The sequence below is a fragment of the Phalacrocorax aristotelis genome, chromosome 6, assembly GCF_949628215.1.
Source record: "Phalacrocorax aristotelis chromosome 6, bGulAri2.1, whole genome shotgun sequence".
NCBI lineage: Eukaryota > Metazoa > Chordata > Aves > Suliformes > Phalacrocoracidae > Phalacrocorax > Phalacrocorax aristotelis.
Window position 1 is genome coordinate 50,331,221 of NC_134281.1, and position 22,594 is coordinate 50,353,814.

Genomic DNA, 22,594 nt, shown 5'->3' on the forward strand with positions numbered 1-22,594 from the left:
GTAGGTAAATGGGAGTTCAGGAATAGCTTTGATACACTTGATTTCCTTTCTGTTGCCTTGGGATATTGCCCCTTTTTTCTTTTTCTGCTGATAATTTGTTTTAAATAAGTGGATCATATAAAAACACACTGCAACTTCCTCAGTGTTTCTGTTCTCTGAAACTGCCCTCCTTAGGAAATTGGCATCTCTGAAATGCTCTTCCACTCCTATGATGGTTCTTTTGGTTTTTTTCTTTTAAAATCTACTTCCATGAGAAAGGCTGGGAATGACACAGGTATAGGCAGATGCTCCACTGTGTAAAGCATCCTAAACTAGATCATGGGCAGATGTCCTCGTCCAGACCCAGCTGTGCTGGTGAAGGGGGCCACCACCTCCAGCTTGTCCCCAGCTGGATGTACGATCAAGTAATTCATAAGCCACATGTGTCAAAATCAGTAGCATTACTTTTAATAGATTAAACAGCAGAACTTTGATAACTTGGTTCTTTTTACTTTGTGCACTAGGGAGTGGTCCCCATGAGCAGTGGCACTGGCAGGAAAGGGAGGGATGCAATAAACCAACTCAGTAGGCAAATCCTGAGGAGCAACTCGGGGCAGACCAGGGAGCAAAAACTCTTTGCTGGGCTCAGCTGTCTACAGGATTAATATACGTGTATTAGCTTTGGTGGTGTTCCTATGTGTTGGAAAAATCAGTAGTTTTCACTATTAGTAAATTTTTGTTACTAAGTTTCCTTTGCATTCAAGTGATATTTTGAGGAATGTCGTGGAAAGATGTTGGGTATTTTTTTTTCTCTAAAATGTGACTTTTAGAGTGACACATAGATCTTCATGACCTTCCTGTTAGTCCAGATCTGCTCTTCGTAAATAAAATTTTCTGACTAGCATCCAGAAAATCAGTCAGGTTCTTTTTGGCTCTTCCATCACAAAAATAGAAATTGTGTGTGCTGATTTAGGTAATAATCATTTTGCAAACGCTCAAGCCAGAAAAGAATCTGGTTCTTCTTCCCAGAACTGAATTCGTTTCACAGTACTAGTAGGAATTTAGAAAGTTGTAAAAAGTTTTTAGCCAGTAAAGCAAGTGGATCTGACTCTGAATCAAAACAGGGCAACTAGGTCTATTGAATAAGAGGGTGTGATTTTTACACACTAACTTCTCAGACTATAACCACACTTTAAAAATGTTGGTGTAGCTTTAATCATATTTCGTTACAAAAGAGGATTTTGCTGAACATTTCAGAAAAAGATACTGGCCTGTGGGTTGTTGTTTGAGCCATGTGTTGGGAGTAGATGTTCTCAAGATGTCCTTGAAGTTCTTGATTGCCTATTTAGAAGTTTCTCAGTTAGCTAAGAGTAGCTGCTGTAACTGAAAGGCATTAATTTTCTCAAAATTTTCCCTTTTTATTATGTGTTTAAACTTCACTCAATTTGCTCTGCTTTTTCTATAAATATGTTGGGATTGAGTGTAGCCTTCAACTTCAGAAATGGAGTATTTTTAAAAATCATTTATTGTTCCTAAAATACATGTAGACAAATATAAGGGAAATATTTTAATTTGGTGCTTTTATGTTATGCTTTTACAACAAACGTGAACATACTATCAGTGCAGTTCATGATACATTGACTTTATATTTTAAAGAACATACTGCTATAACTGATTTTCGTACTGTTGCTTCCACAGGATTTTGTTGTATTTTGCTGCTGCCGTGTCATTTTATTCATTCAGTGGGGGGGGGTTGAAAGGAATGTGCAACATATCCAGGTCCTATTTATAAAAGAAAGGTCATGCTATGTCTTGACAGCTTGTACAGGTAAGAGGTCATGAATCTTGGAATCTGGAATATTAGCAACAACTCCTGTTGAATGTAGCTATAGAAAGACTTATTGGCAACAGATTTAATTTTACTGCAAGATTCTTGCCAGCGTTACAGTATGCATAAGACTAAAAGCAGAGAGCGTGAGGCTCAGCATTTGGTTTCTAGTCATCAGTAAAGTTATGTTACACAGATCATCATTAGTCATTTGTCTGTCTGTCTGCTGCAGTCTCAGACCAGCACTTACTCTCTGATTTGGTTTTACTTTTTGGAGGTTTCAAAGGAGGAAGAGCTGACTGTATTGCTTGGACACCCTTGAGTCCATGTGACTTGGTAAATGCAGTGCTCTGGATGAGTCATCAGGTTGGACAACACTGAAGTTAAATCTCTCTCATTGTTACTCTAAGCCAGGCTTGGGTCTTGAAAAGATGACAAATGGTCTGTTCATTTTAGAAAGATGTCTTAATATTTTAATACAGTTGCCACTGTGTAGTTTTTAGCAATGCTGTGAGTTAGTTTATTTCACAGAGTTCATGGGAAATGCAACCATCACCGGTTGTTTTTGTGACATATTTACCTCAGTTGATCCAGATGTAACATGTATGATAAAAAAGTTCCTCTGAATGGTCTAATTGGGGGCAAGATGCAGAATGATCAGTTATTTGCTTTCAATGTATGTTTTCAGCCATAAAGTACATTCAGTAGAGCCGCCTGTTGAAATCTTAGGGTTTCAGCTTGTGTCCAGCGATCCCAGAATGACCAGTACGCAACAGAGGGGGCATAGACTCCTTATTGTGTGGTTGGGATGGTACAGAGAAAAAAAAGCCAAAGGTCAGAGGAGTTATCCCTGCTTGTGCGAGTGCTGTCAGGCTTTCTCCTACCACATGTCCGCCATGTGTTCCTCATCAGCGGGATGTGGAACTCCATGACGCAGAGCAGACTGGAATGCGGAGTTAGTTAACACCCGCCGTTGGGGAATTTATCAGCCAATGTGGAATATGGGGGGGGGGAGGAAACAGCCTAGTTTAAACCAAAGTAAGGGTGAAATGAGGCATGTGACTGTTCCTCTTCAGTTAAAAGGTCTGATGCTGCTTGGGGCTGAGGTCCTGGCTCCCAAGCCCAGCCAAAGCTTGTGGTTGGTTCCCTTACTGTCTTGTGTTACTGATATTTTTTTTTAACAACCACCCCCACATTCCCCAATACTTTAAATTGCCATGTTTAGCAGAAGATTTTTGCAGTGGGCTGGAGGGAAATACCCTTGGGATTTTTGCAAGGAACCATTCATCTAGTTTATTCTAAGAGACCCAGACTTTGAAGAGACTTTCCTTCATCTTGTTCATTGAGATCCCAAATCACTAACTTGCAGGGATACATAAGAGTGGTAGTCTCTCCATTAAAATTAGCTACACTTGGTATCAATTGAACTGTAGTTGCATAATATTTTTAGTGCTGATTTATTTCACTCACTTCATGGCTACTGTGAACTCTAACCCGGATGATTTACTGTGGTGTTTAGCGCTGCTAAGAATATTGTGAAATGGAAATAATGGAAAGAGTCAGAATATACATTTAGCTGGTTGAAGGTATATGTGTGCCCACGATCCTTATTGGGTTTGCATTCTACTTTACTCGCAGCAAATACATATCTTTCAAAATGTTTCCATTCATTCAGAATACAATGCTGAATTCCCTCTTGAGTAGCTGTTGTGTGGTTCTCCCCAAACAGCATTGTGCTGGCAGTTTCTGGAATTACACAGGAAATGAAGAGCACAGCAGACTTTCCTTTCTCTTGCTAAGACATGCTCCCTGGGACTTCTTCCAGTAGATCAAGTAAATAGCAGAGATCTATTCCTAAGGGCAGCATGTCCTCTATGTTTCTGCTTTGAGAAATCCTAATTTTTGCTGGCTTTAAATCCTTCCTTTCTACATCAAATTTATTGCACCATTTCCTCAGCTAGAGAAGATTAGATAGAGATTCCTTTTACATGCAGTAAAAGTTCTTATCTACTTGTCTTAGAGATTTCTTATAGGACTCTCCTTCCCAAGTCACCAAATATTAAATACTCTCTTAGGAATTAAGAGAAGATGGCTATTAGACCTTGATATGTGAACTGGCAATGCAGAATGCTATATCTTGCACAATTACTCATTCTAAGTATAACTTACGTGTACCTGCATACCTGCAATAGCTGTTGGTATTATTTGGGTCAATCACCTTGAAATCCTTTAACCTTTTTTTAAAAAAAAAAAAAAGTGGGGGTTGGTATTCATAATTCAGGTTAATAGGAGCTCAAGATTTTGAAGAATCTGGGTTAGTCTATGCGGAGAGATTTAAAAATGGAATAATTTAGGGCCTTCTGACAGAAAAAAATCTGGCTGATGGACATTAATTAAGCTCCGAGGGTTAGAAGCAAACCAGTAAGAAAGCAAGGGAAATTCAAGGTAAAGCTCAGCTTCTAGTTTTTCTCCATATAAATCCTCCAGCAGCTGGTGATATTTGCAAGAGCACAAGAGACTGTCTTTCAATATTCTCTTTGATTTTTCCCCCCTCCCCCTTTGCTTTATTATTCCTAAGGTGCAGCATTAAATATAATTTCAGAAGCTATGAGTGTCCCTAACATCTCTGCCCCATCTCTATGGTACCTGTGTTCATCATTCTGTGCATATATGTGTAATATATAGCTTTGTTCACTGGTGTATGGGTACAGCATTTCTAGAACAAGGTGCGTTTTTTGTCAGTTTTTTTTAACCCCCCAAATGAGCTACAGCATTTTTGAAAATACCTCTGAAATTCCCACTTCTGTGACTTTGAGCCTTAGCCAGGTAGAATAGTAATAACAGAATCATGGCCAGCAGTGCCATAAATTTCAACTAAAGTTTCAGGCAAGGAGGCTGATTTCTGTTTGTACTGTTGTTAGAGATATTTATGCAGGGCAGGTCTTTCAGCAAGTGTGATTATTTTCAGAGAGGCCCTCTCTCCATTCTTGCATTAGAATGTGCTGGGGATGTGTGTGGGGAATGGCACCTGACAAACAGCAGCCAGACACAAGGAACAAAAATCCCTTGGGAATGAGACTTCTCTTTATGGCCTTACCACTTGAAAAATATTGTTCTTCAGGTAGACCTCCTTCCTAGATCCCTGGGTTAGCATTTGGGTGCCTGCCATTTTCCCAGACCAAGGAGCTACTAAAGACTTAAGCTTTTCAAGTAGGAAAGTATGCAAGCACATATTTTGCAGCACCAGACGCTATTGAAAGAGTAATGGACCCTTCCCACATTCAACTCTATTCTTCTTGCTGCTTGCTCCCAGACCTCTGGAGCCACTGTTCTAGCAAATGATTACATTCTGTTTCTCTTCCGTAACTCTTCCTAAACAAAATGTTAATTAAGACATTGATTTATTCAATTTAGATTCCTTTGTTAAGTTAGTGCGGTTAAAAGTAGCCTCTGGCTATTGAAGGGATAGATCAGTGAGACAAATTAGTGCTTGCTAGTATGTTTTTCTGTACCTTACCCTTTAAGAAAATAGTATATATTTCAGATTTAAAGAATATGTCTCTTGCATGTGTTTGTTTTAGATGTACCCCATGATAGTGTGGCTCTAGAGCGCAGGATTCTGGGTGTTTTCTGATTCACATTATTATGTGAAGGAAGCAACCTGAAAAAAAGCAGACTTTGGCATTTTTTCACTATGCCCTTGACATTTGTCAACTGAAAAGAAGAGGTTATGATACTAGGCTTGTTATATAGATTCCAGGCTTTCATATGTGACGAGGGGGATAACCTTGTGCCTGGGCTAAAAAATGACTTCTCATGTCCTGGACAACCATTGACTTAAAGGTTTTGCAGAAAAGTTGTCAGACCTTACTTCTCAGTAAACTAATTTTGTCTTTGGAAGAGGATAGATGTGTTCATCTGTTTGATTGTTATAGAGAACCATTAAAATAAGCAATCTTCGTGTTTACAGAGGAAGAGTAGTCTTGTTCTGCAGGTGATCTGGTGCTGGAGAGGGTAAAAGTTAACATGTGAATTGATTTGCTATCATCTGTTTGCATTAAGAATGTTTTGTAATTAATATACAAAGAGATCTCACTTCTCTACTTTGGCTTTGTGGCCTTGTGAAGTCCGCTTAATGTTTGTCTCATACTTTCTTTGCTTTTTAAAATGAATGCAATATTACTTTCCTGTCTCATATGGGCATAACTTGTTTGTTTTGTAAATATACTATTTATGTCAGTACTGTAAATGTAAAATGCTGCTCTGAGTACAGGATATTAACTGTTGGCTTTCCTACATTTAGATTCAGAATAATACTGATGTATCACTGCATACAGCATGAGCTACAGATCAAGTTCAAACCTACATTTTCAGTTTCAGCACTTGCATTTCTGCATGTCACACACCAGTAGTATTTAGATGTATTATTGTATAGTTTGTGTGTTACATTGTTGTGTGCTGTTATTCTTATCACTCCACTGTCTCTAATTTCCTTTCAATGTATTCATTCTCCAGTTTTTCATACAAAAGCCCTGGACATACAGTGACAAATAGAATATGTTTTCTTTTGCATTACCAAGCCACTACTTCTGAGCATACACAATCAAATTTGTAGATAGGTGGTTCCTTGGTGTGCACGAACTGGTTTTGCAAATACTGGCTTGAGTCTGGCACAGCTTGTAGCAGCTCACCTGAGCTAACGTGCGAGTGGCTGTACTGCTGCCAGGGCCGGGCTGGGCAGGCAGAGCAGCTCCTGAGCTAGCGAGTCCTGTGGGGGCTCAGGGCACGCCGTGCAACTACTGGAAGGACTCAGTAGGAACCAGTTCTGGTGCAGAAGTACTAGTATCGTCTAGGCTTTCTCAGGTCCATTTTACTCTGGATAAAGGGGAAAAAGTGATGCTTATGTTTCTTAATTCTTGCATTTGTTTGCTGCTTTCCACTGCCAGTTTGGCCACCTGATGGCAGCTTTTAAATTCTGAGACGAGAATTCTGGTTTTGTTACCTATACATACAGCTTTGATCAGCACTTTCCAGTTCCAACAAAATGCAAATATCAAACAAGAGATAGTCTTTTATAGTTCTTCAAATAGTGTACTTCTCACAGTAGGAAAGTAATACCCTTTAGGGGTGATCACTCCAAAATCTAACTGCTTTCATTTCTCCTAGATATTTTAAAGACATTACAACAATTTCCTGTGAGTGATCTGCTTTAAAAGATCTGAGTTGATTTGGGCTTCTGTGTGTGATCAGCTTCTTCACTTTTTTTTTAATTAAAATTTAATGCATCAAGAGAAAGAGTTAATGTTTTCTGAATTACAAGTTCTGGTAATAAAACAAGGTGATACTGCCCTGCTAAATAGTGGCCTCATAAAGGGCATGTGCATAAATGAAGACAGAATGAACGTGTAAGTGAAGAATGCCACAAACAGCAGAAATGCCAAACACCAGAGCTGAAGCACAGCTGAATAACCTGCTGCAAAGAAATCTGTCGCTTTACCTGTTCCTTCATTTCTGTGTTTTGAAGTCATGTCTGTTTGATCCACCATCTGAAAGGCAGCGGATGCAAGGAAATGAATGTTGTACATCTCTGAAAAAATTGTTTAGTCCTGAGTGCAAGTCTCCAAGTGACAGGAAGCTCATAGCAGACTGCAACACAATAATGTAAAGACTAGTTTTGCTTGACACTCTTTCTGTCCATTGACTTCTTAATTTTCCTAAAGGAAAGCATGTTGAGTCCCCTGTGGAGGTGACTCACACATTCTGTTGAGGATTTCTGGAAGGCTTCAGTCTTTTACCTGCCATGTGCCTGCATCACTACTGCTGATTTGGCCTCCTCCAACAATGACAATTAGAAAACTGGCTGTAAGTGTTAAGTCTCAATGGAAGTATCTTAGATATCTTAGGATACTGCTGTTTCCTAAGGTTTCTAGATATGCTGACATGTAGCTGATGAGTGTTTTTCATCATTGGTTAGTGCCTGAAAAGTTACTGTGGTGAAGAGGTGAAAGCTGAGTGGAGCTGTTCACCATATAAACAGTTGAAATGAATGGGGATTATGGGGAGCTGTGCTGTGCTGTAGTGGTTTGAGACCACAACCAAATGCATGCTGTGCATGCGGGGGGAGAGTCAAGGACAACTGCAGTGCATGCAAGGGAAAGATGGTGGGGCTGTATCTTTGTAAAGGCTGATCTGATTTCTAAATGTAAGTTTACTGCTGTAAATTGTTGATCCCTGCTTGCCGCAGGCTGGGTAGAACCACGGATGTGGAGAATTAGGTGAAATTATAAGGAGGAGAGAAACTGCTGAGCTTTGGAAGTATTTCTTGCAGATAGGCACTGTCTTGAACTTGCCTGTTATCTCCGAAAGTGGATAATATCTTATTTACACTGACAGTTAAATATTTATTCCCTAAATTCTGCGATATTTTGGCTTTTAATTCTAACATGAGAAAGGACAACCAGAGAAAGTCTGTATTAATGTAGATCAAAATACAGTGAAAAAAGTGTATGAGAACCTGTTTTTAGTAGTTTAGTTGTTTGTTACCTTAAGCAAAAATATCACCCTCAGTTACACCGTGTGTCCTGAAGAGAATCCCATGCTGACATCCCTGAGGAACTCATTTTGTCAGCTGGTAGGATAGTAAGACCCAAAATTGAGATTAACAGTTACCAAAAAGTAAGAAGCAAGTGCTCTGCTGTTACTTGATCATTTTGCACTTACTTGCTTAGCTGATATTTTAGCCAGTTACATTTTTTGATTTCTGAGTATTGTTCATTAATGTAGTTATTTAATTTCTGAATGACAGCATATTTTTTGCACACTGTTGTTGCTTCTAGCTTCATTTCAAAGGAGAGGTGAATCTCCTTGCCAGAAGTAGAACTGTTGTGCTGTGTGGGTTGTACTTCTAGAAATTCCTTCAGGACTTCAGTTTGTATTTGATTTTTGGCTGGTTTGCAAGAATATATGATCCAATTGATCCAGTCACATTTTTAATTGAAAACATACATAGTTTGTATACATTGAAAAAGCATCATTTGCATGTAAGGAAGAACCCATGAAAGTATGTTTGAGAATTCTTACCTGCACCTGGGAATAGAAAAAGTTTGACAAATTATTTTGTGTGTATCCATTGTATATTTGTTTCTTTTTTTATCAGTGTACGTCAGAGGCCTGAATACAAATAAAGCATGCTATGCAGGCTAATTAAATCAATGCCTCTGTGGAAGAACTTAGTTTCTGGAATTGCTCTTGTAAATCTGAGATGTAAACAAAAAACTAGTTATTTTTATATCATTTCCCTTTGCCTCGTGTACGTGATTCTGGGAGTTGGAGAGTTATATGTTTATGCCACTTTTTATAGCAGAATATTTGCGTGGCTGAATTTTTATTAAAGCATAATTCCTGGTTTCCTTAAAGCTCAGCAAGGCCTACTGTACAGTGGGAATTCACATTAAATTGAGTTGCTGTGAAAGGCTGTTCATTTAAAAGCTGTAAAGGCAGCAAGTTGTCCTCAAGTGTTTCTTCATTGAGTTGTCTGCTTCTTTTGTAGAAACAGCTTTTCCTGAAAGGAAGATGTGCAAACAACAGCATTTAGGCCATGGGATCTTGCTGTTCCCCCTTCTTCTGCCCCTACCTACCTGGGGATGATGCAGCCACCACTGCATTTTATTCTGTCTCATTTCAGCTGCACGCCAAGATGAGCAGTCTCCAGAGGCTCCATTTATCTGAGGCTGGCTTTAGTTTGTTCTTTATGGTTGGTTTATACCTTCCTCATAGACTATGAGCACATTGTGCTGGTTCCTTTAAAACGTAGAATGTAAAGGTAGTACCTGTCTTAAGAGTTTAGAGTCTAAATGGACTGCACGATTATGGATATGGCCTTTGCTCCCATCAAATGTGAAATTCCAGCTCTTCAGAATTTTCTAGAGAATTCCAATATAATAAAAAAACCTACTATTTGTGAGGAGTGCAGCTTCCATGGTGTGAATAATCAGACCCACTTCTTCTGTTGAAGTGCAAAATCCCCCTTTTATTTTTAATAGCAAATTAGTTTGAGAGCAGAGCCCAGAAGCATGGATGTTTAGAAGTCTTAAGGCTTCCTGTTCATTTTGGTTGTGCTTATTGCTTCTTACCTCTCTCTGATTATTTTTTTCAACTGTTCTCTGCAAAAGCAACCATTGTAGCCTTGGTCCTTTTTTTATTACTAATGTAGTGTAGAGGGTTAGTGCAGGTCTTTATAGTTACAGATTGTTTCTAATACATTTTTTCTTCATAAACTAAGGGCAGGACTGTACACGAAATCTCTGTTATTGTATTTGTGCTTTGTACTCATGTACTTGTTGACTGTTTTACAAGCCAGTAACGTAGTAGCCACAGGCTAGGAAGCTTGCCCAGAAATCTGGCATATTTAATTAGTGCTAGTAAACAAGCAGAGTTTCAAATTTAATTTTTCCTTCTTTAATTCCTATAAACCTCAAGCCATTTAAAACTTAATTTTGACACTAGTTTCGTTCAGGCAGTTGGATAATACTGAAACGGTCCACAACCACAGATGGAATCGTCTAAGTCTCTTCCAACCAAGAAGGGAATAGAAGTTGTTTTGTTTTAATAGTATTTGAGGTTGCCGTAAAACTGTAAATGATAATCTTTAGGTCATCCACTACCCATTTTCTTTTTCTTTCTGTTAGGCTAGGTGTTTCAAGATGAGGAAGCTGGCCTACCATGGGTTTAGCCTTGCAAAGGAAAAGGATCAGATTTGTTGCTATGCTGGTCTTTGTACAGAGAGCTGTTCTAAGAGCAAATCATGGAGGCATCTGAACTCTGTTACTTGCCATAGCCAGTTGATTGCTTCTAGGCTGTGAGGTTTAACTTGCTACCCCAGATGGCATAAGCAACGACAGAAGCTTCAGTTGCTGTCTTCTCTCTTCCTTTTCAATACCAGCTTGTGATCAGTGGTAAAATGGTTCTTTACTACTGGTTTTGCTATTAGTGACCACTGAAGTCTAGATTAATGACATTTCTCCTATCTGTTTCATTACTGGAGCCACACTGTCTCCAGACAAGTAGTGTCTCCTTATCACAGCAATAAAATACTTGCTAATTTTGGCCAAAAACTAGAATTTGTAACTGCAGCTAAAAAAAAAAGGATAAAATTTAGTATTTACAGTGTGAAAGTACTCAGATGAGCAGTGTCTTATTAGCTTTTCCTTCAAGAATTTGGGGTGGGTTTTTTTGTGTGGGTTTTTTGGTTTTTGGGTTTTTTTTTTTTAAATGAACGTCTGTCTCCTACGTATCATAAAGGCAACTCCCACCTACTGTATGAAGTGAGCTAGCATGTGCTAGGCTGTGCAGAACAGCACTCTTGTTTGCGTGAGGTTTCTCATCAGAATAACCATCCCAGGGAAGGAAGTTAACCTACTGCTCAAGGTACTGTCTCACTGTATTGAATTTGCCAGGATTTTCTTCTGTCCTCCGCAATATTCTAATTGCCATATTATCACTGTTCAAAGGAGTGAAATTCCTCTGGCCCAACCTTAAGCTCTTATTCAGTTCCTAGTAATGGGTGAAAGATGAGAAAGATTTTTGGAAATCCAGCTCTGTCCTCAGTGCAGTGTACGTCTTTGGCCAGTTGGGCTAATGCTGTAGTGCTCCAATGTTAGCATCCTCCTGAAAGCACTTTAGGTGTAAGCTCTGTTTCTTATAGTAATATGAAGCAGCAACTTCTGTTATAGCTATTAACAAATCTGGAAATTTTAAATCATGAGTAATCTGGTCTAACCAGAAACTAATCCAGTGTGGTTGTAGTCACTGTAATTACTTGTTTTAAAAAATGCAAATTTGGTCTTTGGGTGGATGTTAAGCTGCTCTTGTGGGAATGATAGATTTTTCTGTCTTGTCTTTTTTTTTCCTTCCCCTCCCCCCCAGTACTTACATTCATCATCCCATGGTATTTCTTTCTAATGGTGTCTTGCAAAATGCGAGTTAGCTATTAAAAGAATCAATCATAAAGTTCATTTGGGTTGAAAAGATGAGAGATGTCTGCAAGTGGCTTCAGTGTGACTTCAGTTCTTCTTTGGTTTTAAATTCTGCTGTCACTCTGCAGAAAGAATGCTACATTTTCTAATTTTAAGGCTTTGTTCTAATGAAGTTCTTATTTGATACTGTCAAAATATTAGCTGATAAATAGTATAGGATCTTTTAAACTAGAAAAGAACACAGGTATCTCTGTATTTCTTGTGTGATGTTCCTATCAGTTGGGGTGTTTCTGCACTGCAGATTTGGGCTGTGCTCTAATGCTGATGTTGCCCGAGCCCTGACGGCTCTGTGTGTCCCAAAATCTTGTGGCTCAAGGTTGCCTTAAAATCCAGGCTAGCATGTGTCTGTGGGTGTATCTGAATACATGGGCCGAGTCATGACTTCAGTGTAGCCATCAGGAAACCCCTCTGTTTTTCTGTAGGGAAGCAGGATTCATCAGGTCTGACTGCTGATACCTTAGTATAGTTTCCCCTAAAATATAATTTCCTTCTAGGTACCCACTCAGCATTGCTGAGATGTGGAGCAGCCTGTGTCTTGGCAGTCACGGCCAGGCTCCCTCTGCAGTGGCAGCAGAGCCAAGTTCTGTGCCCACATGAGTTTCAGCCTGAAATAAAGGTGTTTTCATTAATTGTTTAAATATTTGACACTTACAGTTGTTGGGGTCTTGTCAGGATGAAGGGTGGTTACTGTGTTACCGAATGCTAAAGTGTCCAGCTTTCAGGGGAGTTCAGACGTGAATAGGTGGAAGCACCAGCTGAAGACGCTACAGACCCTCGAGGAGCAGGAGCTAAGTATAATTCGCTGACAGTAAATGAAGGAAATGAGCATTGCTAGATTTACTGCAGAGGACATGCTACGCGGGCTAGATTTGGGTAGGTTTTGGTAATTTAAACCGTAACACTTGAATTTTTTCTTTCTTTGGATTCAAAGCTCACGTTTTCTTGCTTTCTAGACAGTAAGTGTTGGGAGGAGCCAGACACTGCTTTGTCTAACACACAACATGTATTGCCCTTGTCTTTCTTCTCTTCTTTCTCTCTGTTCTTCCTTCTAACCCTAATGACTTGCTGTCGGACTCTTGTCAGGCTGTTTTCCAGTCCTATGAGATTTAACTGTTTCAAATGCAAATATCTTTCAAAGACAGACTCTTAAACACACACCTTGTCGTAAGACCCCATTTGCTTGTCAAATAAAAATCCTAGCAAAGGAAGGCTGGTGATCAGCTATGGCCTGTGCACAGTACAGGTTTAAAGAGGGATATTTAATAAACTGATGGTGCAGAAGTAGGTGGTTTTCATGAGGTACCAGGAAGGCTACTCACAACAAAGTCTAAAGGTGTGTGTGTTAGCTTCAGTTTGTCCTGCTTCTGGGCCCTGATATGCCTATAATGCTTTTTTCCACTTTGTTTTTCCACTTCTGCTTTAGTAGTCCAAAGGTATGTGATTACCTTAAATCCCAAAATTTTGCAGATCGTAGATTTTAAGTTCTAGCCACTAGTAAAACCCACTCACCTGAGAGGCACAGAAGGTCTTTGGAGCCTTAACGAGCGAGGCTGTGATCAGCCAGTCACGCTGCCGAGTACCGTTTTGTTTGCCTTTGAGTCTATGCCAGTGACATAAAGAAATTGTGGCAGCCTTGCTGTGCTTAAGCTATATATTGCTAGTGACCTACAGCTTTGACCTAGTATTCAGTTTCACTGTTTCCCATGCATTTACTGTAATTATTTGATTTAAGAAAATATATCATATGTCTACTGCTTAGCCCTTTGGGAACTAGTGCAGGACGGATCAGCAGGAGCTGCTGTTCTTCAGTAGCCCCTGTACAATCCTCTAACTTCAGTTGTTTGCTTAAAACTTGTTCCTTTTATGTAGTCATCCTTTCAGCCCTGGTGATTTTAGGGAACAATTATTTACTAAGGTGAATTTCCACAAAGCAGGAAGCAAAATGAGCTGAAAATTGGAAATTATTAGGGATGCCAGGTGCAGACTTTTAGTTCTTTCTCCTTCTTTACCAAAGAAAGCTTTTTCCAAAGCTTGATTAAATCTCTTAAATCACAGTTTAGCACAGCATAAGGAAAATAAGCTCAAATACCAGATCTCAACCAAGTGACTAAGCCATCTCCCGTTGTGTTGGAATTGAATTGGTTATAGTGCACAATAATCTACTTTTGTCTTCCTGGCCTTAACTGTAGCATAAGATGATTACACTGAATGTGTATAATAATAAGGCTTACACTTTGTATATACTCCTTTAAATATTTCGGCACACCATAGAAAGAACCTTTACGTGCAAGGCTTGATTAATCCTTTTCCTCTGTGTATAGAACAAGTAGCTGCCAGGGCTCAAGGGTAAAACCTATTAATAATGTCTCTGGCAGTCCCCGCCCTCCTTTGCAGTGTATTCACTTCTGTTCACACCAAACTCCGGACTTATTACCATTTTGGTCTCTCTCTTTTGCTTTCCCAGTTTCTACATAGCAATTGAGGTAATCTAGCAGATTGAGTCTAGTATAAATCTGTCCAGTATAAAATATTTGCTTTTTCTCTGTATTTTCAGTGGAGGACAGGGAAAGAGAGAAGGGGGCAGGGGGGTTGTGTGGAGCCCGGCCCCCGCTTTATTTCCTACAGCTGTTAGCAGTCCCTATGGCAGAGAAGAACACTTAAAACCGAGTTTAGGGAAATGCTTTCCCCAGCAGTGTGTCTGGCGTGCTCCCCGGGGGATGCATGTGCATCCAGCAATGTGGCAGTGCACCCCCCAGGGAGTGGTCTATAGACTTGGGGTGGGTAAGGAATTATGGTTCTCGACTTCATATGAGGAAGTTGAAGCAGGGTAAAGACAGACATGTTAGGTAAGGTCATGGGAAGAATTGGCTGCGCAGCCATCAGCCAATGCTGTTCAGCGTTGAAGTCAAGAGATGTTAACGTTAAAGCATGGTGTTGGTGGCAAGATAAGGACTCTTTTCTATGGGAGGGCACACTGGCTTATTGTAAACCATTACTGACCTTGAACAAATACTAATCCTGAGTTTTGACTGCTAACCTATACTCTTTATACTAGAGAAAATGATTTAATCTTTGGCTTTCAATGAAAGTTGGTTCCTTTACCAAGAACTTTTCAGCATGTTTTTGTCAGAATTAAATTCATAGTTTGTATTAGAGTCTCATGGGTATATTAATAATGTAACACAACAAAGAAAAATGGCATGTGGTGAAGGTTTTAAATGAAAAATATTTATTATTCGGAAGGTTTTCAAGCAGCTTAGGTCATTAGATCAATAAAACATTTTCATTTGGAAAGTACTTCCCATTCCTGATGCAGCATCTCTTTAGGAGCAGCGGGATGAGGATGGATCACTGGGTAGTTACCAGTGCTGCCTCCGGGCAGCTGATGTTAAGCTGTGAATGTGGTGGTGCCCCCCCTTGCCAGGTCCTCAAGGGACCAAAGTGCACCTTACCCTCCTGTCTTTGTAAATAAGGTTGTTACAAAACTGGAAGAAAGGAAAGAATGAGGGGATGCATCTGAGGTGGGAAGTGGAGGTCAGGGTCACCCAGGGCCCACGGCACATTTTAAGACACCTCGAGTAGCCTAGGCCATCTTGAAATCTTAGGTGATCGCTTTTCCATGCCCCTTTCCTCTCCACTCCATCTCTCTCACATCACCAAGAGCTCTTTCACATCATTCCTCATAGCCAGAACTGAACCACTTGTTCCACCCGAGAAGCCACAACCTCTAATTAAGCTCTGCTCCGCCTCCTCCGAAGCCCTGTGGAAGAGGGGTGCAGGGCAGAGCGGTGCAGGAGCCCCCGCAGGCGGGGGGGTCCCGGCCTGCGCTGCTACAGCTGCTGCGCTTCAGCCCAGAGGTGGCAGCATTTCACTGGTGGGCAAAGGAGGCCCGGGGTACAGTGGTGACATTCATTTGGCTAAGTGCTTTGGGATCTTTTTGGCCAAAAGCACTGTGGGGAAAAAAAATATTAAGGTCATAAGGTGTCAGGGATTTTTTGAAGAGCCAACGTAACAGTGGTCTTTTATTATTAGTGAGTTTATAGCCAAGAGCTGTCCCGTAAATGAGCAATGCAATTTAGGGGTTTTTTTCCCTTTAAAAGTAGGAATGCTTGAGACATTAAAGGTGGTCTGGCAGCTTTTGCTGTGAGACATCTCTTCGTGTTGATCTGTACGCTGGCTTTGTGTCAACATGAGAACACCACCTCTATGCAGACAGTCTGGGGTCAGCACTGTGCGTTTGAACGGGATGGCACGATTCTTCACACAAGGATACAGTACATAGCCTTGGGGGACAGGGAGAATGTGGTAGGCTGTTTGGCTACAGGGACTGTGAGCTACATGCAATGATTAGAAAAGAAATTAGTGTGGAATGCGTAGTTTGCACTTAAGATGCTTTTATTTAGTTAGTTATTTTGGAGGGATAGGGAGGAAGATGAACTAGTACCCCATAAGTTCACGGTGGATGTAATTCAGAGATTGGTTCAGGAGCCAGGTTATTAGCAGGTATGATTGGCTTTTTATTGTGTCACTTCTCAGATTAGCATTAGAGCATGGGCAGCCTCAGGTCCTTCAGCTTATTTAAAGACCTTCATATTTTCCATCAACAGCTGTATGAAGTTAAAGGGAAAGAGGCCATAGGATTTCTTTCTCAGCTAGTTTATTTGTGAGGTGGTGAGGTTAATGTGGCAATATCCCATGCTTAGTACTGAGGGTTCTTGGCTTTAAGGATTGTGTGTGCTCCCTTCAGATTTATGATTTTGACCCCAGCCTGGCATTATCACACTGTCAGTGGGAGTGCTGGGCTGGTTTGAACCTCCAGCTCTTGGTGGTAATCTCTCTTAATTAGTTTACAGTTGAAACAATTGTCTGTCTTTTTGCCTTTAAACAAGGGAAGTTTGCGCTATCAGTGGTTGATTTCCCTGAGGGAGGAAGTCCTGAGAGAGGTTATCGGAGAAAAAAAGCTCTGGGCTCCACTTTCAAAGCAATGCCATATACGAAGCATGCATCAATCCTGTTAGTACTGCTTATTATTTCACAATGGCGTGTCAGGAATTACAGGCACAGACCTTTCTAAGGACCCTTGCAGACCTTTATGCACTCTCATCCCGAGTCAGGATTTTGTGGAATTATGTGCTAATAAAAGCTAATTTTACACATTAAATTGCATTCTTTGAAATTGCTCTTTTAATTGCTGATCTCTCCCTGACTTCTCCACAGACCTCTCTGAGCCTCCTCATTGTCGACTTTCTGCCGGGGAGCCCTCCATGCCTCATCATTAGGGCTAAAATCTGCCATCACTTAACATAACACACAGAGTTTACAACTGGGAGCAGCCCCCTCCCTTGCATGGGAGCACAGACAATAATAGACGCTATAGTGGCAGCGCCAATGGGAGTTTTACCATGTATTTTAATGACTTGTGCTTGATTACATTTGCTAGATTGAACTGACGTTCATTTAGTAATTGGTATGATTCTTAGAGGGTTCACATTTGACATTCCTCGCTCATTAAAGAGCTCCAACAATGGCTGTTCTAACTTTCATCTCAACGGTGACCCTCTCAGATATATATCCAGTCTTTTTCTTTTGATAAACCACCCAACCCAGCATTCATTAACACTTAACCATCTGCAGCCAGCCCCTCCTAGTACCTTCTCCCTTGCTTTGATGCTATAATTAAAAGCCTTCTGTATTATCTCCCTCAGAGGGATAACTCTAGGTGCGTCAGCTCTCGGCACATGCATTGTTTGTTATTCGATTCTCTCTGTATCAGCTGTTCCTTGCGATGGGCTCGTTTTTCATATGTTGTAAAGATTAGCTGATGGGAGTGGGAGATCAGAGGCATGAGAAGGGAGTGTGGCTTTCGATATTAGTAACCAGATGCTCATTTGAAATGGTGATGGAGTTTGCTGTTATCTGTTAGATTATTTGGCTCCTTTGCTTCTACCTGAAGATAAACTGGTTTAAGCACTAGTCAATGAAAATTAGCATCATTCTTAGTGACTTGTTATGATAGAGTGGTCTTATCAGTCCGGTTTAGTGTGGCTATTCTCTCCTTGAGTCTGGTTTACAGAAATCGCAGCTTTGTTTATGCATGTGCCCAAACTTGCCTGTTTGACCTTTGAAGCTGTGATTATAATATTAATCTGTGGGACTATTCTGTTGCAAATCACTTAGGTGGTCTGTATTTCAGAGGATTTTCATTGTGGGACCTCCCTCTTGTCCAGCATGATGTTCTGTTATTGTTAGTATATACTACGTTGAAAGCTAACTCAAGAGTGGCGTTTCAGTACATCTTGTTGTCTGGCTGGTTTTTGTGGGGTTTTTTTTTTTTGGTGTGTGGATGGAGCTGCAGCTAGGATAGCACTGTGCTACTGTCTGGCCACTTGCACTGATTTTGTATAACTTCATAACAAAGTTGCTTAGCTAGAGAAAAACTTGATACAGTACTTGCATGCAGATAACAAACTTCAGCCCGCAAATCCCGTGTCCTGTGGTGTAGCTAAACAGCATTATTCCAGTTTGCAGGTGGGGAAATTGTATGTGTGAAAGCCGCCCAAGCACTGGCAACAGAGCCAGCATTTTCTTAAGAGTTCCTGTTTTACACTCTTCTGCTCAACGTCTATCCTTGCAGCCTTCCCCTGACTTGTGTTTAAGTGGGGTTGTGATAGGTCTTGAATAGGGAGAAGAACTTGACATTCTGGTACTAAAGAAACTCTGTCCTGTTTCTCATCTTAAAGTTAAGAATTGGTGGGTTTCATCCTATTTTTCCCTTTCCTTCCCATGTTGCATCCATTTCTATTTTTTTACATGTTTCTTGCCTTGTTCCATTGTTTTGTTCATTTTCTGAGCTTTCTTCCCTGCTCCATTCCTTTCCATTTGTCTCTTTCACCCCTTTCAATAAACTATTATATTCATTATACAAGTACAAGGGAGCCCATTTTCTCAGAGAAGATATGAAAATTCTCCCTCCCATAAATATGTGAAATGTGGAAACAGTCCTCAGGATGCAGAGCAGGAGGGAGTCTGCTGACTTCCAACTGCAAGACCTCATTAAAATTAGTGGATTCCCTATCCTCTTTGCATAAGGAACATTGCTATTTGGGCTGACTTCCACAGCAACATCTGGGCCACTGATAACATCAGTACTGGAGCATTGCTAGGTGAGCTCATGTTTTGTTAATGAAGTAATCTACTGAAAGTGCATATTTCATTTTTTAGTACCACATACTTTACTGCAAAGTGTTGTACTACTATTATAGGAGCTTTCCTTTGCAGTGGGACTGAAAGAATTTTGTTATAGTTAATAATATGCTTAGCTTGAATTGAATTGCATGCTTGAGAAATGCCACCTAAACTATAAAATTTTAAGACTTAAATGCTTTGTTAGTTCAATGCATTTTAATTGAGAAATACACTGAAAAATGGCTTACTAGAACACCTGATATTTTCAGTAGCTTTGGTGTTACTAAATACTCAGCATGCTAATATTGGTTTACTATAGATATATATATATGCATGCCCAAGTTGTGAATGATCCCTCAGCTGGGCTAACTAAATAATAAAAGTGGTTGTGTTCATGAACATCTGACTTCAGTGTTCTGGAATAAGCAGACAAAAATTGGGTGGAATATACCGGTAAGATATGTTCATTCAAACTTCCTTATGAAATCCAAGTACCAAAGGAGGAAAAATGAAAACAGAGACAATTTCAGGTGTGGATTGAAATTTCTCTTATTAATAGCCTCTGGACTATGAGTGCAGTTGCAGATCTCTTGAACAGCCCAGTGTAGTCCCTGACTGTTGTAGTGGTTTGTCTTTTTTATTTGCAAGGTAAATATTCTTGTGGCTTTTCTATCCTGAGAGCTAGTGGCGAGTGCTCAGACGGCCAGAACACTCTTAAATGAGGCTACAGGTGTGTGGAAGGGAAGGCAATATTGGCATAAAATATCTAGCTGCTTTGAGACATGTTCCAAAAAGGGTTTCCACTAAGAGAAGAGAAGGCATAAACAGTAGTAACAGAAGTAATTGAGTCTTTCTGATTTAAAACTTTGTTCTTAAAATACTGAAGCTATTGGAGATTTCTGAGTTTCTGAAATATTAACCTGCCACTGGTCTGAAAGTGATGACTTCCCTGTTTGGCTAATGATGAGAGGGAGTTTTACTGATCTTTTCTATCTTACTGGGCTGGATAGGCAAACACTTTGTAATTGAGCTGTGGCAGTCATTTGTAATGTGTAGTGTAGGAAAGATGAGCAGACCCCATCTCCTTCCCCAATTCCCCTCCAGGAAGTGTTGGAAAAAATACAGTAGTGTTGTTGTGTTTGCTAGCAGAACATGCACAGCCTTGCATATTAAGGCAGGCACTTAGCCAGAAGCTTTGAATTATTGTACCCTGACATTACCCACGGTAACTTTTAGCACTCTGGGCCCATTACTTTGGCTTCCTGCCCAGTAATGTGCAATTTCCACTTACATAAGAAGATGTAGCAGGAGTAATGACTCCTTGGAGGAGGTGTTTTCTTGTGCAGCAAATCAGCCCAGGGCCAGCAGGTGTAGGTTTATAGGCACAGTCCAATAGTGGCAGCCTCCACTGTTTTCCTCTGTTAATCCAGTGGTAGATGGAAAGGAACAGATCTGCTTTTGCAAACTTCTCACTATCCACTGATTTAATTGCAAAGTCAAGCTCTTGTAAATGGCCATGCAAAACTCTGATTTTCCTCTTTTTTTCCCACACCCCCCCCCTTCAGGCACCCCAGAATGCACATCAGAACAGGGCTGATGGACGCCCATCTCTACTGTCTGAAGAAATATGTGGTAGATTTCCTTGTAGAAAACAGGTAAGAAAGCAAGCAATAGATAAGGTAGCAGCAGGTGTTTGCATTGACATATGGTTCGTACCAGAGCTTTTAATGCAAGATTTGTTTCATTAAATGGGCTAGCATAAAATAGAAATGTAAAAGAAGTTTTCAAAATGGTTTAACTACACAAGAAAGAATGCCAAGCATTATGTCCAAGTTTCTTATTCAGACCTTTAAAAAAAAAAATCCAATAACAGCATAAGTGAAAGTTAAAATTTTTGCCTCTTCTCTGCCTTGTTTTCCTAATGTATCTGTGCTTTTTGGCTGCTCATTTCACCAGGGCTCCCCCATTGTTAGGGCTGTGAATACATTTCTGACCTTTGATTTCCCCCACCACAGTCTGTTTTGGCCTTTGCAATCACCTTTTCTCTCCCCCTTCACATCCACCACCACTGCAGGTGGGCTAGCTCTGTAGCATCCTATGTTTTTAGCTTGTGATGTTCCTCTGTCACAACTCTGAGACCACCCACTGAGAGTAAGAAAAACATCCATTTATGGCAGTGGAGAAGGATCTTAGCTATAATATTTCATGAAACAGACCAAAAAAACCTTGTTTATTTTTAAAAAACAAACAAATGAACAACCCCCCCTCACAGTAAGTAGTTCAGTTTTGGAATGATGTCCTGTTCCTAGACTTCTTGTAGTGCGCTTATGCCCATTACATGTATTGAATGCTCACTGAGTTCTTGAGTTTTTCTGCCCTTTTAAGATGAAAGATAAAGGGGCTAAGTGTTGTGTTCATAGTGCTTTTCCTTAGCACATAAACTGATGTGAAAAAATGTTGGGAGGTGGGGGGATTTGTGGTAGTCTTGACCATATACAAACCTGGTGATGCAGTTGGATACATGCTTGAAGGAGCTCTTCCAGAATAAGGTTCTGCGAGTTAAAATTAAGTGGAAAATGTGCGTTAATCCCCAGGGCAATTTCTTACCATGCATAAGAATAAAGCTTACCCAATACTTTGACTGGCACGTGGGGACATTGTACAAGTAATGTTAGTACCTATTTCTGTATGGGAATATGTCTGATGGATGAGAGAGCTTCAGGAGTAGCAGATGCTTTAAATCTGAAATAAGCCATTTATTCAGTGTATTTTAGAAAGTTGGTGACAGTTTGGACTTGATGTATTTCCTGTGGTAGCATGAAGCAGTGTTTACCCCTTTCTTTCATCATAATACAATGTGTAGGACTCGTTTCTTGAAATCCTAGCCATCTAGTTTTGCTGGGATTAGACATTTCCGGAATATTACACATTTAACACATTCAGTTCTTTTTCCCCGGTATTTTGTGCTCTTTTGAATTTAGATCATTAGGTCTGTGGGACAAGGACAGTCTCTGTCAGACATGCCACAGTGTGTAACACAGTGAGGCCTCTAAGTGTAAATAGTGGTAACTTCAGGTTTCAAGGCTTTATGCTATTTCCATTGAAACTGGTGAGATCTTTGGCTTTCTGGATTTTTGGCAGGATTTTACCTTGTATTAACTAAAGCCAGCAGAGTGAAATCTTGTTCTGAACTCTTCCAGTTGCCCCCAGGTCTCCCTAGGACAAGTCTACTGACTTTTTGCAAGTATGACCAGTTGGGTTTTTCTTTTCTATGGAGAGGTCATTATCTGTCTTCACTATTTTATGAAGCTGTGCTTCTTTTCTGTGAAACTTCCATGACAAATACATAATTACAGCAGCTAGACAGCCAGATGTTGCTATTAAGTCTTAAGAAATGCTTACTAGTGGCAGGTAGCTGCTTCATTCTCTTTATTACACACATGCTGCTTATTCAGTCAATCAAAAGAGAGAGTCAATTGCAAGTAATGTGCCTCACTGGCAAATCTGGGTAATGGGACTTTTGCCATGAGGAATAACTTGGGCTTTCAGGCTCCTGGCATTGGTAGGC

General features: G+C 40.3%; 1 protein-coding gene across 2 annotated transcripts in view; it reads left to right on the top strand.

Moving 5' to 3' along the window:
- The window catches only part of EIF2B3 (eukaryotic translation initiation factor 2B subunit gamma), a 104,825-nt gene that overhangs the window by 34,010 nt on the left and 48,221 nt on the right, over positions 1 to 22,594 (top strand). The window contains exon 6 of one of the 2 annotated variants that reach the window (XM_075097794.1): positions 20,592 to 20,681. The exons of the other annotated variant lie outside the window; for it this stretch is intronic. Coding sequence (XP_074953895.1) covers positions 20,592 to 20,681 — 90 coding nt within the window. The remainder of the gene's footprint in view (positions 1 to 20,591; positions 20,682 to 22,594) is intronic. 2 annotated transcript variants of the gene reach the window in all.